This window comes from Canis lupus, chromosome 31 (genome assembly GCF_003254725.2).
Source record: "Canis lupus dingo isolate Sandy chromosome 31, ASM325472v2, whole genome shotgun sequence".
In the NCBI taxonomy this organism is placed as follows: domain Eukaryota; kingdom Metazoa; phylum Chordata; class Mammalia; order Carnivora; family Canidae; genus Canis; species Canis lupus.
The window spans coordinates 35,751,242-35,764,775 of NC_064273.1; the positions used below are offsets into that span (position 1 = coordinate 35,751,242).

The following is a 13,534-nucleotide window of genomic DNA, read 5'->3' on the forward strand; positions in this document are numbered from 1 at the left end:
CCCGGAGAGCTGATGCGCATTCCACGGGTTCCAGTCCGCACCTCATGCCTTTTACGCCAATGACACACCTGAGGGTTGACTCACAACCCCTGAGGGGCAGGGGCAGGTTTCCTTCCTGCTGAAAGGAAACATTATTGCACAGACTTCTGCAAGAGTTGGGGAGGAGCAGGCCTTCCTACAGCATGTGAGGCCCGGGTCCCTCCTGTTAGCACAGGGATGTGGGCCCGCTTCTTGGGGGCGGGGTGGGGGACGGGGCTGGGCTGGGTGACATCTCCAGCACCAGGCATCCCTCCCCCCCCACCCCAGGAGGGTTCTGCTGGGACCAGAGCAGCCAGGGATGTCAGAGTCGTCCGGGGGTCTTCTTTGCTGTGCTTCCGATGTTGCTGGAGCTTGAAAGAGAAGGTGGACGAAGGAAGCTGAGAGTGTGTGCTCCCCAGGATGGAACTTCCCAGGGAACATGCCTGCTGCAGACTCACGAGGTGCTTGCAATTGCTTTCGTTTTATGCAATTTTTAAAGATTTTATTTATTTATTCATGAGAGACACAGAGAGAGGCAGAGACACAGGCAGAGGGAGAAGCAGGCTCCTTGCAGGGAGCCTGATGCGGGACTCGATCCTGGATCCTGGGATCATGCCCTGAGCTGAAGGCAGATGCTCAACCACCGAGCCCCCCAGGCGTCCCAGCAATCAATTTCATTTTGATCCCAAACAGCAGGTGTCTAGGGATCCCCCAGGCCTGCCCCAGGGAAGCATACTGTCCTTTCTCCTGTGTGTTCAGACTCAGGGAGAGACAGCTCTGGAGTCCACTTAGGGTGACTTCTTTGCTCAGATGGCAGCCGGGCTCAGACGAGGGGTTGACATGCCCTCCGGTTCTCCCATCAGCTGTCCCTAGCCGCCCCCTGGCCCTTGAGGGACACTGCCAGGATCAGAACCTGCATCTCCAGTTGCTGCTGCCCCTTCCTCTAGAAGGAAAGTCCATCTATCTGTCCAGAATCTAGTAGAATATCCAAGATGCCCACTCCTGAACCCTCTGTGCAGCTCCTTACAAAGCCAGGCTCGGGGTGAGGCCTTGGTTGGAACGGGAAGCGGCCATGAAATCAGAGCGGAATCAGGTAAGCCCTAGAAGGACAGAGAGAGAGAGAGAGAGCTGAGAACAGGCCTGGAACCTGGGTTCGAGGCAGGACTGTCCCGCATGGACAACTCAACCGGAGGCAAACGGAGGGGAGCGCAGGTTTCCATGCTGGGAACCCACCCGCTGAGCCAGCTGCAAGAGGCAACCCGAGGACCAGCACACATTATCCCTTTCTATCAACACGCGTGTCTTCACTTTCATTAGTATTTGGGGTTTGTTTATATTAAGCCAATGAACTTATATCGTTGATAAAGGTCTTAATGCAAAACTATCAGGATCTCCCTAGTTTCAGCATTCCGGCGAGATCCTCTAAGTCGAGTCAGCATCACGCACAAGTGAAACCACTCGCAAGGCGGCTCCAGCATGAAAAAAGTAACTGAAAAGATTGTCGGCTGTGAAGGCCCCCGCCCTGTCTCTGCGTGTCCCCTAGAAGCGATGATTCGCTATTCACTAATTCAGCGTTCCTGACGGTTTTGTGGGACATAATTACCATCAGATTCGACTGTATTTCAGGGCATGGCCTAACAAAACTGTGTGTTTTATTTTTTTTTTAAATACAGGTTTTTTTCCATAATTTTAACCCATCTTGGTATAATAAAGACGGTCACCTGTCATGCATGTAGGGCCCACGGGTTTGTGGAATGAAGGCTCCAAATGGATTTCTGTTCTCGGGCAGATGAAAAACTCATCCAGTCTTTCTCTCCTGCTCACGGTCCCGACTCCACGGGACCGGCTGAGGAGGCGGTGCTGCCACCAAGAACCAAGAGGGGCTTTGGGGGAGACAGCTTTAGGGGACAAGATGCTGAACGCATTTTTTAGCAGGCGGGCCTGGGGATGATGTGTGGGGTAATGGGCAGAGAGGTCTGGAAGGGAGTTGGGTCTCAGGGTCTGAGTCTAGGGGAAGCGGGAGCCACGGGTGATGCCCATGCAGGAGATGCTGCGGGTCACCTCCGACCGGCCAGGCCTGAGGGCCGACAGGACCAACCGTAAGACCCCATCTGCGCTTGCCACCCCGGCCCCTCTTGGTCCTCAGACCAGCCCCCCCCCACCCGCCCCTGCCTCCACGGGCAGCAGCTACTCAGCATCCTTGCCCAACAAGGAGGTGCAGACCTGGTCGGCTCCCCATGCAGATCTCCAAAGACTCAATAAACATTTGGAAAAAAAAAAAGTATAATTTATTTGTACAATGCTCACAATTCAATTTTACAGTTTTAAAAAAAGATACAAACCAAAGAAGACGAACAGTGGTCACATACAAAGAAGCTAAGGAAGGAACACGTTCTCACCCCAACGATGCTTTTCAAAATCTGGCTTGGAGAGCCGGGACCGGCGGTGCCGAGGGTTGGGAAGGCCCCCAGGGATGCTGCGGCCAAGGAGGCACACGGATCTGAAGCATCCCGCACCCCCGCCTGGGGATGGGACCCCACGACCTTCCCCTTTCGGGGTTAAGCCCCGGCAGCAGAATCGTGCGTGAGCAGAGGCAGAGCCTGGGGAAAGCAGTACGCGGGGCAAGAGCGCTTCTGCTCCCCGCCCGGCATTCAGGCCTGGCCCTTCCCTCCAGGGAAAGGCCGCAGGGCAGGAAGGGGCCTCAGGGCGTCCCCACCCCCCTCCTCTTCTCTGGTGCAAGCCCAGGTGCTGCTCCTCTGCAACACCTGTGTGCAGAACCCCTTGCAAAGCCCGTTCTAGCCCGCCACCGTTGGCACTTGGCCGGGACCATAGTCGCAAAGAGCCAAAGGCAGCGACTACGCGGAGGCATCAAGACTCGGTGAGCACTGAGGTAGGTAAGTAAGGTGTAGAAGCTTCACACCGAAACAGTGTCTCTTGAATCACACATCCCTGATTTCCCCCGGGGGTGGCCTCAATTTCCATGTGATTGGCAGGCCCCAAGAGGGTCAAGCACGGCACCCCCAAGGACGAGGATGGGGAGTGAGGCTGGGTCTCCCTTGGGGGCGCCCCTGCCCAACAGGCGGAGGCCAACTGCCCAGCAGCGCGCATGCGGGACGTGTCTGCAATGGCTTTCCTTGCTCCGAGGGCTCTGTCTACGCCCTCGCCCTCACGTCCTCAGCCATGAAGGGCTGGTCCCTTTATTTCCAGCCACCATCCGGGGTTTCTGAAAAGGCACTAAAAAATGATCAACAAAGACCCCTGTGGGGAGACTGGCCCTGGGGTAGCCCTCCAGAGCAGTGGCCTCAGAGCCTGCCCCTGACGGTCCCACCTGGCTTTCTCCCTTTCAATCTCAAGTCATCCAGCAGCTGAGAAGTCACTGGCCCCATGTGCATCCGAAGGTGGACCCCGGAGAGGGCTTGGAAGGAAGATCCCAACGGGGGAGCCCCCACCCCATTGCTCCGCGTTGGCGCTGGGTGCCCGCACCCAGCTGGGCCTGGCCACCCTTTTTGGACGAGGGGTCAGGGAGCAAGTTCTGCAGAACCGTGGAGAGTGCCAAAGACAGACAAATTCACTATTTAATAACGATGAAAGGACCTTCGAAGCATCTCTAAAAATACATCATGTGCGAGGAATGGAGAATCAGCCCCTTCATCTCCTCGAGGAACAAGGACAAAGGCCACGGGGATCAGCTGTTTGCCTGTTTGGCGGGGAAAAAAAGAAATAACGTTATTTTCTTCAGACATAAAAGGGGAGCCAATGGGTTTTCTCCTCCCTAGATTGACTTAGAACCTAATGAGCGAGCTAAGAGGGGCCACGAGGTATCTTTCCTACAGCACGGAGGTCAAAGCGTTGGGCTGGAGGAGGTGGACAGGGCAGGTGAGAGGACGTGGCATGTGCACGCGTGTGGCTAGCACAGCCGGCACGTGGGCCTCCTCCGGGGACCTCAAACGTGACCTGAGTCCTTGCAGCCCAAGTGCTTAATTAGTGCCACTCAGGCCTGTCACTCCATGCGCTGGACAGTCGGCCCCTTGGCCTGGCCCAGCCGGCTCCCCCTCCAGCCCGCAGCCCCCCAGCAGGACAGAGGTGGTGGCCTGTTTCCAGCGCTCGGCCCTTTACCAGCCACAGCCTGGCCCCCGCTGCCTCCGCCCCGGGGTCACGTGAAGGTGTCAGGTCCCACGGTGTGTGATCTGCGGGACATGCAGGCCGCGCTGCATCAGGCCACCCCTTCTGGTTTGATAAAGGAAGTTTGTACCTTTCCGTGTTTGTGAGCCCTGCTCCTGGCCTCCCAGGGAAGCTACACCCTAATTTTCACCCTGGTCAGAATGATTTAACCAGACTTCGAAGCCTGGGCTCTATTACTGCCCTGAGCATGCATTGTACGTCCGTTTTGTTAGCAACTAACCTCACAGACACGGTTCAAACTAAAAACAAGAGTAATAATGTGGGCAGCCCGGGTGGCTCAGTGATTTAGCGCCGCCTTCAGCCCAGGGCGTGATCCTGGAGACCCGAGATCGAGTCCCACATCGGGCTCCCTGCATGGAGCCTGCTTCTCTCTCTGCCTGTGTCTCTGCCTCTCTCTCTCTGTGTCTCTCATGAATAAATAAATAAAATCTTAAAAAAAAAATAAAAATCATACTTAAAAAAATAATAATAAAAAATAAAAATAAGAGTAAGAATGTCCATTAATTCCATCCCACTCCTCTGAGGCCTGCAGCCTCGCACACACTGAAAACATAGGATACAGTTTGCAAATTTACGGGATGTTCGTCATGATGACGTGTCCCTCTTGAGGCCACGTACAACCCCTTAGTCTACGTCCCTAACCCGGAGCACTCACTCTGAACCACCCCGGGCAGCCATCCTCACTACTTGGGCTCGAATAAAACTCTTTTTTTTTTTAAGGAATTCTAAAAGTTTTGTTCATCTTCCGTGGACAGGATGTGCCCCTCCCTCGACTGCGTGGGCCCCTTGGGAAGCAGAGAGGAGACAACAGAAGCTTCTCTTTAACCAATAAGCCTGGCCCTGGAAGGGGTGAAATCGGGGCAAAGTGCCCACCGGGAGTCCTCAGGGTGGGGGTGGGGGGTGAGATCCGTTTCTAGCCCAAGATCTGGGCGGAGCCTGAGAAAAGGACTCTGCGAAGTGGTGAGAGGCAGGTGGGAAGGATTGCAGGGAACCCCCCGGACCCTTCCCCGTCTTTACCTCCTCTCCTCGTGCCAGAGAGCTCCAGCCCGGGGCCCACGGGACGGGCACGGCCACGTCCCCTGTGGCTGGTTGGCCTTGCTCTGCTCTCCGCCCATCCCCAGAAGGTGATCCCGTGAGGTCTGGGTGGGTTAACAGGGCCAGCAGAGCACGGGGAAGCCCATCTAGAGCTGGCTCTGGACTCTGAAAAGCTCTTTCCTGGAGTTTTTCCACCCGAGTGAGCCCTGGGCTGCACGCAGCAGCGAGGGTGCACAGTAGAGGGACGAGGGTGCACAGTAGAGGGACGGAGGGCGGTGCTCACTGCAAACCGGAGCCTGGGAGGCAGAATCTGGGTGCCCCCCCCACCGTCAGCCTCCCGCCGGGAGCCCACACCCCCCAGACTTCTGGGCTTCGACAGCAGCCTGGGAGCGCGGGAAAGTTACCCTCATTTGCCGATAAATCCAGTCGGTGAAAACGGTCACGTTTCCGTACACTCCCGGCCTGTTAGCCTTGGCACAGCCGGATCCCCAGCTCGTGTCGCCGATCAACCACCAGACGCGGCTCTTCAGAGTGACCAGGGGACCTCCGCTGTCACCCTGGGGGACACAGCAAGAGCAGGGGTTCAAGCCGCAACCCGTGCACGCAGCCGGCCACACACAGAGGGTGGGGGGTCGGGGTGGGGGTCGAGGTCCCCATGGGAGTTACGAGTGGGTGTGCAGCTTTCGTGTCCCCCCCTCCCCCGAGGGACAGTAACCTATAACTCCGAGTCTAGCGAGTACCAGGTAGGAGCTGCTAGCTAAATTGTCGACCGTAGTTTAAAATAGTCCAGAAGCTTCTTTCTGTCCCACCGACAAGCTGACAAAATGAAAACCCTGGGGGGGGGGGGGGGGGACGCCGCGGCGCCAGGTGGGCGGCAGCGCAGGTGATGGCGGGCACTCACCTGGCAGGAGTCGACGCCTCCCCGCAGGAAGCCCGCGCAGATCATGGCCGGAGTGACCAGGTTGTTGTAGACGTACTTGCTGTTGCAGCGCCAGGGCTCGATGAGGGGCACCATGACCGCGTTCAGCTCGTCTGAGGTCTTCCCTGGGACAGAGGATGACGCCCAGCTGCGGCGTGGCCAGCGGCCCGCAGGGGACAGTGCACTCCCTCCCGGAACACGCCGCGGCGACAGCAGCGCCCTGGGCATGTCCCGTCCCCCCTGCACCCCACCCCGGGGAAGCTGGGTCATCTGGACCCTTCCTGTCCCGGGAGGGCCTCCTCTGTGTTCTAGAACCTCCTCTTCTCCCCCACCCCCCAGCCACTGGGCCCTGAGGCTCCGTCCCACACCACCCCGCTCCTGTGTTCCCACCCTCACCACCCCATGGCCCCACTTCTCCGCTCCCCTGCACGTCCAGATATCTCTAAGCCAGCGTGGGCTCTTGTCACCGCCACCGCCTGGCTCCCACCTGACCGCCTCCACATGGGTGTCCTCCGGGCACCGCAGGCTTCACGTGCCAACACGGGGCCCCTCCCTGCCCCCCCCCGCCCCAAATCCTCACCGGCCCGGACTCCCCGGCTCGGGAAGCAGCACCACGGCCCACCCTGGGGCTCAGAGCACGAAGCAAGCAGCTGCCCTCCCCGGGCCCCTCACGCTCCCCGACGTGGACTTTCTTTTTATTTTATTTTTAAACATTTTATTCATTTATTCATGAGAGAGGCAGAGACCCAGGCAGAGGGAGAAGCAGGCTCCCTGCGGGGACCCGATGTGGGACTCCATCCGGATCCCCAGGACCCAGGGGTCACGCCCTGAGCCAAAGGCAGATGCTCAACTGCTGAGTCACCCAGGCGTCCCCTCCTTCCTCTTTTCTTAATAAGATGTATTGATTCCCGAGCAGGAGGAGAGGCAGAGAGAGGGGGAAAATCCTCAAGCAGATTCCTCTCTTGAGCCTGGAGCCCGAAGTCCTCTAATCATGGGGTTGGGGGATTAAACCCCGGACCTCCCACTTCCAGACCCGGTGCTGTGTCCCCGCGGGGACCCCGGGGAGCCTCACCTTTCTCGTAGGTGGCCCCCCACCCGGAAATCCAGCAGGACTGCTCCGGCTCTAGCATCATGCCCGGGTTAGGCAGGCACACTGGCTTCACTCTGTCTGTTCCCGGGAGAGAAAGCGCGGTGAGCTCGGCCCGGTGGGACCGGGGGCCTGGTACCCGCCTCCATCACTCAGGGACAAATCCTGCCTCCTGTCCCTGCCAGGCCCCTCCTTCCCACGAGCAAGGTGCTCCCTTCTCCTTGGCAATGGGATTCTTTGCAAGCTCTGCTTCTAAAAACTCACAACTAACGTTTTTTTTTGTTTTTTTGTTTTTTTTCCAGACTTAAACCTTCGAGAAAAAGAGCAAATAGGTTTCAAACAATGAAACCTTTTTCGAAGCTTAAATCCTCAAGGAGCACACACTTCAAAATACACAGTGTCTCCAGGTGATCGGTGGCAAGAAGGACACACGGGCGGCAGCGGCCGAGAAGCTGACGGGCACTCCCAGCCCGCACCTCCGATGCCCCCTGGACCGATTCCTTCTGGGGTCTACACTGTATCCCGGCTTGAATCCAAACCCCTACGAGGGAGGGATGAGGCTGGGCTTCCTCTGGGCCCACGTGGGCCGGAACATTCCAGCGGGGCCCTCGGATGGACTAGAACGGGGGCCGAATGAGAAGCTAAGGGAAATCGGTGTTTTTTATTGTTGTAAACTGTGAAGTATCTGGTTTTCAGGATTTATGTAAAGAAAGTAAAGTAGTGATAAATTTTAGACAGATAGTTCTCAACCGGAGAAGACTTGGCCCCCAGGGGATGTTTCGCAGCAATGGGACACTTTTTTTGTCACAACTAAAGGGCACCGAGTGGGTGGATACCTGGGATCCCATATATGTCCTACTATGTGCAGGAGGGCCCCACGGCCAAGAGGCATCTGACCCCAAGTGTCAACAGCACTGTGGCTGGAAACCCCTTCTGGACTTGCCCGTGTTGATGAAATCATCGCTCAACGCAAACCCCTCCGCCCGGTGAGATCGACCTCTGTCCTCAAGATGTGGCCAAAGCTCTCCGCGCACCCTGAGCCCCAGGGACACAGGTCCGTACCGTTAAAAGTCAGAGGCGTCTGCAACTTCATGAGGGCGATGTCGTTGTTCTTGGTCTTGGAATCATAATTTGGATGGGAAATCACTTTTCCCACTCGGTGTCCGTGTCCATAGAACATGAAGGATTGTCTCAAAATTCCCGCGAAGGCCGTCCAGTACCGCGGGTTGTTTAGAGGTCTGGAAGGCAGAGCCGGACACCGCTCAGTATCTCAGACGCGCGAATGTCACTCACTTGGTGACATTCAAAAGCGGGAGCCACGTGTCCCGTAGGTGACACGACCCACTAGGAGCTTCAGGACAGGGCAGGGCTGGCGAGGAGGTCTCAGGCTCCTCCCTCGGTCCCACACGGCTCCCTCCGCTCCCCGCCGTGAGGCCCGTCCCTCCTGTGCTCCTGCCCCGGCCTGCAAACCCTCCGGGTTCTGAGGACACTTTCACTTGGGCCTGATGCCTCCTTGAGGCTTCAAACCTCATTTCTGGCAGGACTGGGTCTTACCTATGGGGCGTCTTCTCGCACACAGTAGGTGCTTAATAATAAATGTGCACGGATGCCTGGGCTCCAGGCCTAACAGCCATCAGGGCATTAGCTTTATCTAGGTGCTTCCCTTTGGAGAGAATCCCAGTCCCGGGGAGGGGGAAGGAGGTCAGAGAGGGAACACCGCTGGGTAATGAACGTGGGTCCATCCACCCTCCCAACAGCCCTCGGGAGGAGCCGGCTCGCCTGTCCGGCAGGTGTGCAGAGGTGACGCTGTGGCCGGCCACCTTGAGTGAGCGGCCTGCGGCCACGCGGCTGGGGAATGGCAGAGACCGGACCCCAGCCAGGCTCGAGCTCACTCCAAATCAGAAAGGCAGCTCTGCTGCGCCAAGTTTCCTCCAGAACAGGCACGTGACCAAAAGTCTCTATGTTTAAGGAACAAGGAGGAGGACGAGTCCTTCCACAAAAGCTAGCGCTGTACGTCACGGCCACCTCCCTGCTCCCTGCCCATCTGCGTGGCCGGCGTCCGAGGGAACCTTGGGGCAGAGCGACGGGAGGTCCCCTGGTGTGCTCCTGAGGATGGGCGTCCAGGGGAGACCAGGCCTCTCACGGGGCCAGGGGTGCTGAGAACCCAGGGAGGGTGCGGGCTGGAAGGGGCCCCGCTCACAGCAGCACCTGTTGCACAGGAGCCCGCCCGGAGCGCACCTGCTGAAGGGACGGGCTCGGCATCTGCTCCCCACGCACGAGCTCACCCGACCCTCAGGCAAGGCCTCCGCAGCGGGTGCCGTGCCCACATCCAGGCAAAGAAACCGGAGCTTGCAGAGGTCAGAGACTTCCCTCCGGGTCACACGGCCCCAGAGCCACCTCCAAACCCACGACCTCACGGCCCTGAGAGCCGCCCGCCCCCCCAACCCTGTCAGGGACTTACTCCTCCACACAGTGGGCGGCTGTCACGATCCACTCGGGGCTGATAATAGAGCCTCCACAGACGTGGGTGCCCTGGACGTGCAGGCTGACCTGCCAGGGCCAGTCCCCCAGGGAGGCGCTGGTCCCGCCCACGATCCGGCTCTGACGGCTCCCCTTCGCAGAGACCCCGCACTCTGAAAGCCACAAGCACCCCCGGTGAGCACAGCAGGGCCGCCCCGGGACCCCGCAGCCCGGGCCCAGCCAGCAGGTGGCTGCTCTCGCCGCCTCTCATTCCCACTGGTCTGGGATCTGAATTTGAGAGAATGTGTCCCGATCTCTTTCCGGTGGAGGGGAGGAGAGGATGGCCCTCCAGCCCCCCAGGCCCCGGGGCAGCCCTGCTTCTGTGGGCACTTGATGCCACCTTCTGTTCAGCACTCACCCCATCAGTGTCTCTGGCAGGCCTGGCCCAGGGGCCTTGGATAGTAAAGGGCCTGCACCTGCTTGAGTCATGGGGAGACCTGATGCTCAGAACAAAGCACAGGAGGGTGGGCAGGAGGGAGTGAAGAGGAGGAGGAAGAGGAAGGAGAGGGAAGTACAGGGAAGGAGGGGGAAGGAGGAGGGAGGAGGGGGAGAGAGGAAGAGGGAGGCAGGAGAAGGATAGGGAAGGAGGAGGAGGGAGGAGGGAGAGGAAGAAGAAGGAGGGGGAAGTACAGGAAAGGAGGGGGAAGAAGGAGAGGGGAGAGGGAGGAAGAAGGAGGGGGAAGGAGGAAGGGGAGGGAGGAGGGGGAGGGAGATGGGAGAAGGATGGGGAAGAAGGGGGAGGGTGAGGAAGGAGGGGGAAGTACAGGGAAGGAGGGGGTAGGTGGAGGAAGAAGGGGTAAGGAGGAGGAAGAGGGAGCAGGTGGAGGGGAGAGGGAGAAGGATGGGGAGGGAGGAGGGAGGGGGAGGAAGGGTGAGGGAGGGAGGATGAGGGAGGGAAAGGGAGGGAGAGGGAGGGGGAGGGAGGACAAGAAAGAAGGGGGAGGAAGGAAGGAAGATGGAGGGAGACAGAGGAGGAAGGAGGGGAAGAGAGGAAGAAGAGGGAGGGGAAGTGAAGGAGGGAAGAAGGAGAGAAGGGGAGAAGGGAGGAAGGAACAGGGAAAGGAAGGAGGAAGGAAGGGGAAGGAGGAAGGAGAGGGAGGAGGAAGAGGGGGAGGGAGTGTGGGACCCTCAATGCCTGGCCTGGTGCCACTTGTGCGCCGCACTCTCTTGAGGCCTAAAGCAGCTTGAGCTGCGCGAGGCCGGGAAGCGGCGGCCGGGACCGTGGGGTCACGCAGCCCACCCAGAGCAGCTGCTAGTTCCATCTGCTCACCCTGAAAAGCTGAGCTCTGGGGCCATCCCAGAGAGGGGAGCCCAGGGACGGTGCACCCACCCTGGGAAAAGTGTGGGAGCCATACATAATCCCGACACAGAGACGGGAACTGCCAGGGCCCGTCCGTCTCCCGAGCTCGACGTCCTCACGGGACGGTGCTCCTGGACGCGAGGCTGACGGCGTCTCCAGGACACCGTGGGCCAAGACAGGTGTTCCCTTGGGGGGGGGGGTGGAGATGGGGCGCAAGGCCTCTGGGCGCATCCCAGCCCATCACCCTGCCTCCCCAGACCCAGGGGAGGCATTTCTGAAGGTACAGAGTGACTGCTCCTATTTAGGGAAAGAAAAAAAAAAAGGGGTAACCAAGCATCACTTACCTATACAGCGTAAAGAAACCACCGTTTTTGAAGAACAGACATCACTACAAAAGAACAGGGCACGTTCTGGTCACTGTGATAAGCAGGGGATGCTCGACTCTCAAGACTCTTAGAAAGAAACATTTTCTCCCCGTGTTCTCACTCCCCCGCCTCCCCACCATTGAAGACTCAAATAAGGGGAGTGGATCCAAGTGGGGGGTTTCAAGTCTCCGCTGTGTGACCTCGGGCTGGTTACTTAATCTCCCTGTGCCTCAGTGTCCCCCATCCGAAGAGCGGGAGAATGAGGGTAGCAGGTCGGACTGGTTGTAAGGGGAAGCGCCCGGTTACACGACCTACTTTTTTTATTCCAAGAACTTAAAAGTCAGCCTCTGGTCTTGCACGGGAGCCCCCCGGGCACGCGCAGGCCCCTGCGACTGCTGTGCGCTCACCGCACACGCAGCAAGAACCACCGACCGTTTGCTCAGGAGCCGAAGGGCAGTTACTTGTTTGGGAGGAGAGTGTTCGAGGCTACGAACAACCCGCACGTCCTGCCCCAGGGGGAGCTGCCCCTAATACATCTCGAGGGGGAGAAGCAGCCCTAGCATGCGGGCGTTTGCAGCTGGTCAGACACGCAGGGGCCAGGCCCGAGCCGAGCCCAAGCCACGCAGTGAGCGACAGCCTCCTCCGCTGGCCAGTGGGGCTGACGGCACCGGTTGGCCAATCCCGCTGCAGCCTGGCTCCATGCCAGCCCCCTTCTAGAGGAAAAAGCGTGAAGATGCCAATCACAAGGGGCACCTGGGTGGCTCAGGGCGTGACCCCGGGGTCCCAGGATCGAGTCCTGTATCGGGGTCCCCGCAGGGAGCCTGCTTCTCCCTCTGCCTGGGTCTCTGCCTCTCTCTCTGGGTCTCTCATGAGTAACTAAATAAAATCTTAAAAAAAAAAAAAATACCAATCACAAAATCATCTCGCTTCCCAACAGCATCCAATCCAGAGCAAAGCCCCTGCTTCCTTGAACCTCCCCAAAAGGACCCAACACCAGCCTGAGTCCTATATATCAAGTCACCTCTGACACCCTCACACCAAGAGGCCCCATGGTTCCAAGGACACCCAGTGGTCTCCGGTTGCAAGACATAACAACGCCAAGAGAACACATGTTTTCATTAAAAAAGGATGTTTTGGGGGCACCTGGGTGGCTCAGTGGTTGAGCGTCTGCCTTCGGCTCAGGGTATGACCCCGGGGTCCCGGGATCAAGTCCCACATCGGGCTCCCCGCAGGGAGCCTGCTTCTCCCTCTGCCTGTGTCTCTCATGAGTAAATAAATAAAATCTTTACAAAAGTAAATAAAAGAACAATTTTCTAAGAGTCATGAGGCTGATTGTCCTCCGTGTGGAGGTGCGCCTGCAGCCACCAGCGCGTGGACACGCCCGCGGTCACGCAGGTGAGCCCCGCCGGGAGCCTGTGACTTGGGTATCAAAGCCAAGAGAAAGGAGCCTTGGCCCCCCTTTTCCATGTCCGGGATGCCCCGTGCCAGGCAAAGAGCGCCTTGTCCTCCCCCCAAACCCGGCTGCCACCTTGTGAGGCCCCGAGGCTCCTGCGGGGAGGTGCCAGCGGCCCCCTGCTCAGCCCTGATTCCACGCGTGAGCGTCACGGGGAAGGACGGGAACACCTGGCCTTGACGGAGAGCCCGGGCAGCTGCCTTTGGCTTCCTGGGCGGGCAGGCGGGCGCACCTGGCCAGGCCGGCCCTCCTCCCGGGCTCACCCCGTCACATTCCTGGGGACAGCCGGGCGGAAGCCAGCCCCCCAGCCACGCAGCTGCCAGGAATGCAAACCGGCCACTAGGCTCCCCCTGGAAGGAAAGGAGGGGCGCCGTGGCTACCGCAGCCTGCCCCAAAATGCAGCCGCTGGCACCTGGGCGGCGGGGAGGAGGCGGCCCGGCCAGCCACCTGGGGGTGACTGATGGGGACCTGGGAGCTGACCAAGGCTCGTGCACAAAGGACGCTGTGTGACTTTGCCATTAAAGGACAGCCATGGAGTAACGACGATCCTAGGAAGCCCGCACACCCGGTGAACATACGCACAACAGCACGCGGAGCTTCCGCTCCTTCCCTCGGCCCTGCTGACCGGTCAAGCCGTCCGTCCCGGGATCTGTTG

At 59.0% G+C, this 13,534-nt stretch overlaps 1 protein-coding gene across 3 annotated transcripts in view; it reads right to left on the reverse strand.

The window, feature by feature from the left end:
* Window positions 1-2,283: 2,283 nt before the first annotated feature.
* The window catches only part of TMPRSS2 (transmembrane serine protease 2), a 35,608-nt gene continuing 24,357 nt past the window's right edge, over window positions 2,284-13,534 (reverse strand). For all 3 annotated transcript variants that reach the window (XM_025462042.3, XM_025462043.3, XM_025462044.3), the window contains exons 8-14: window positions 11,406-11,449; window positions 9,703-9,874; window positions 8,304-8,479; window positions 7,227-7,322; window positions 6,137-6,279; window positions 5,640-5,792; window positions 2,284-3,715 (exon numbers count right to left, since the gene is read on the reverse strand). In XM_025462042.3, coding sequence (XP_025317827.1) covers window positions 3,704-3,715; window positions 5,640-5,792; window positions 6,137-6,279; window positions 7,227-7,322; window positions 8,304-8,479; window positions 9,703-9,874; window positions 11,406-11,449 — 796 coding nt within the window. In that variant the 3' untranslated portion in view covers window positions 2,284-3,703. The remainder of the gene's footprint in view (window positions 3,716-5,639; window positions 5,793-6,136; window positions 6,280-7,226; window positions 7,323-8,303; window positions 8,480-9,702; window positions 9,875-11,405; window positions 11,450-13,534) is intronic.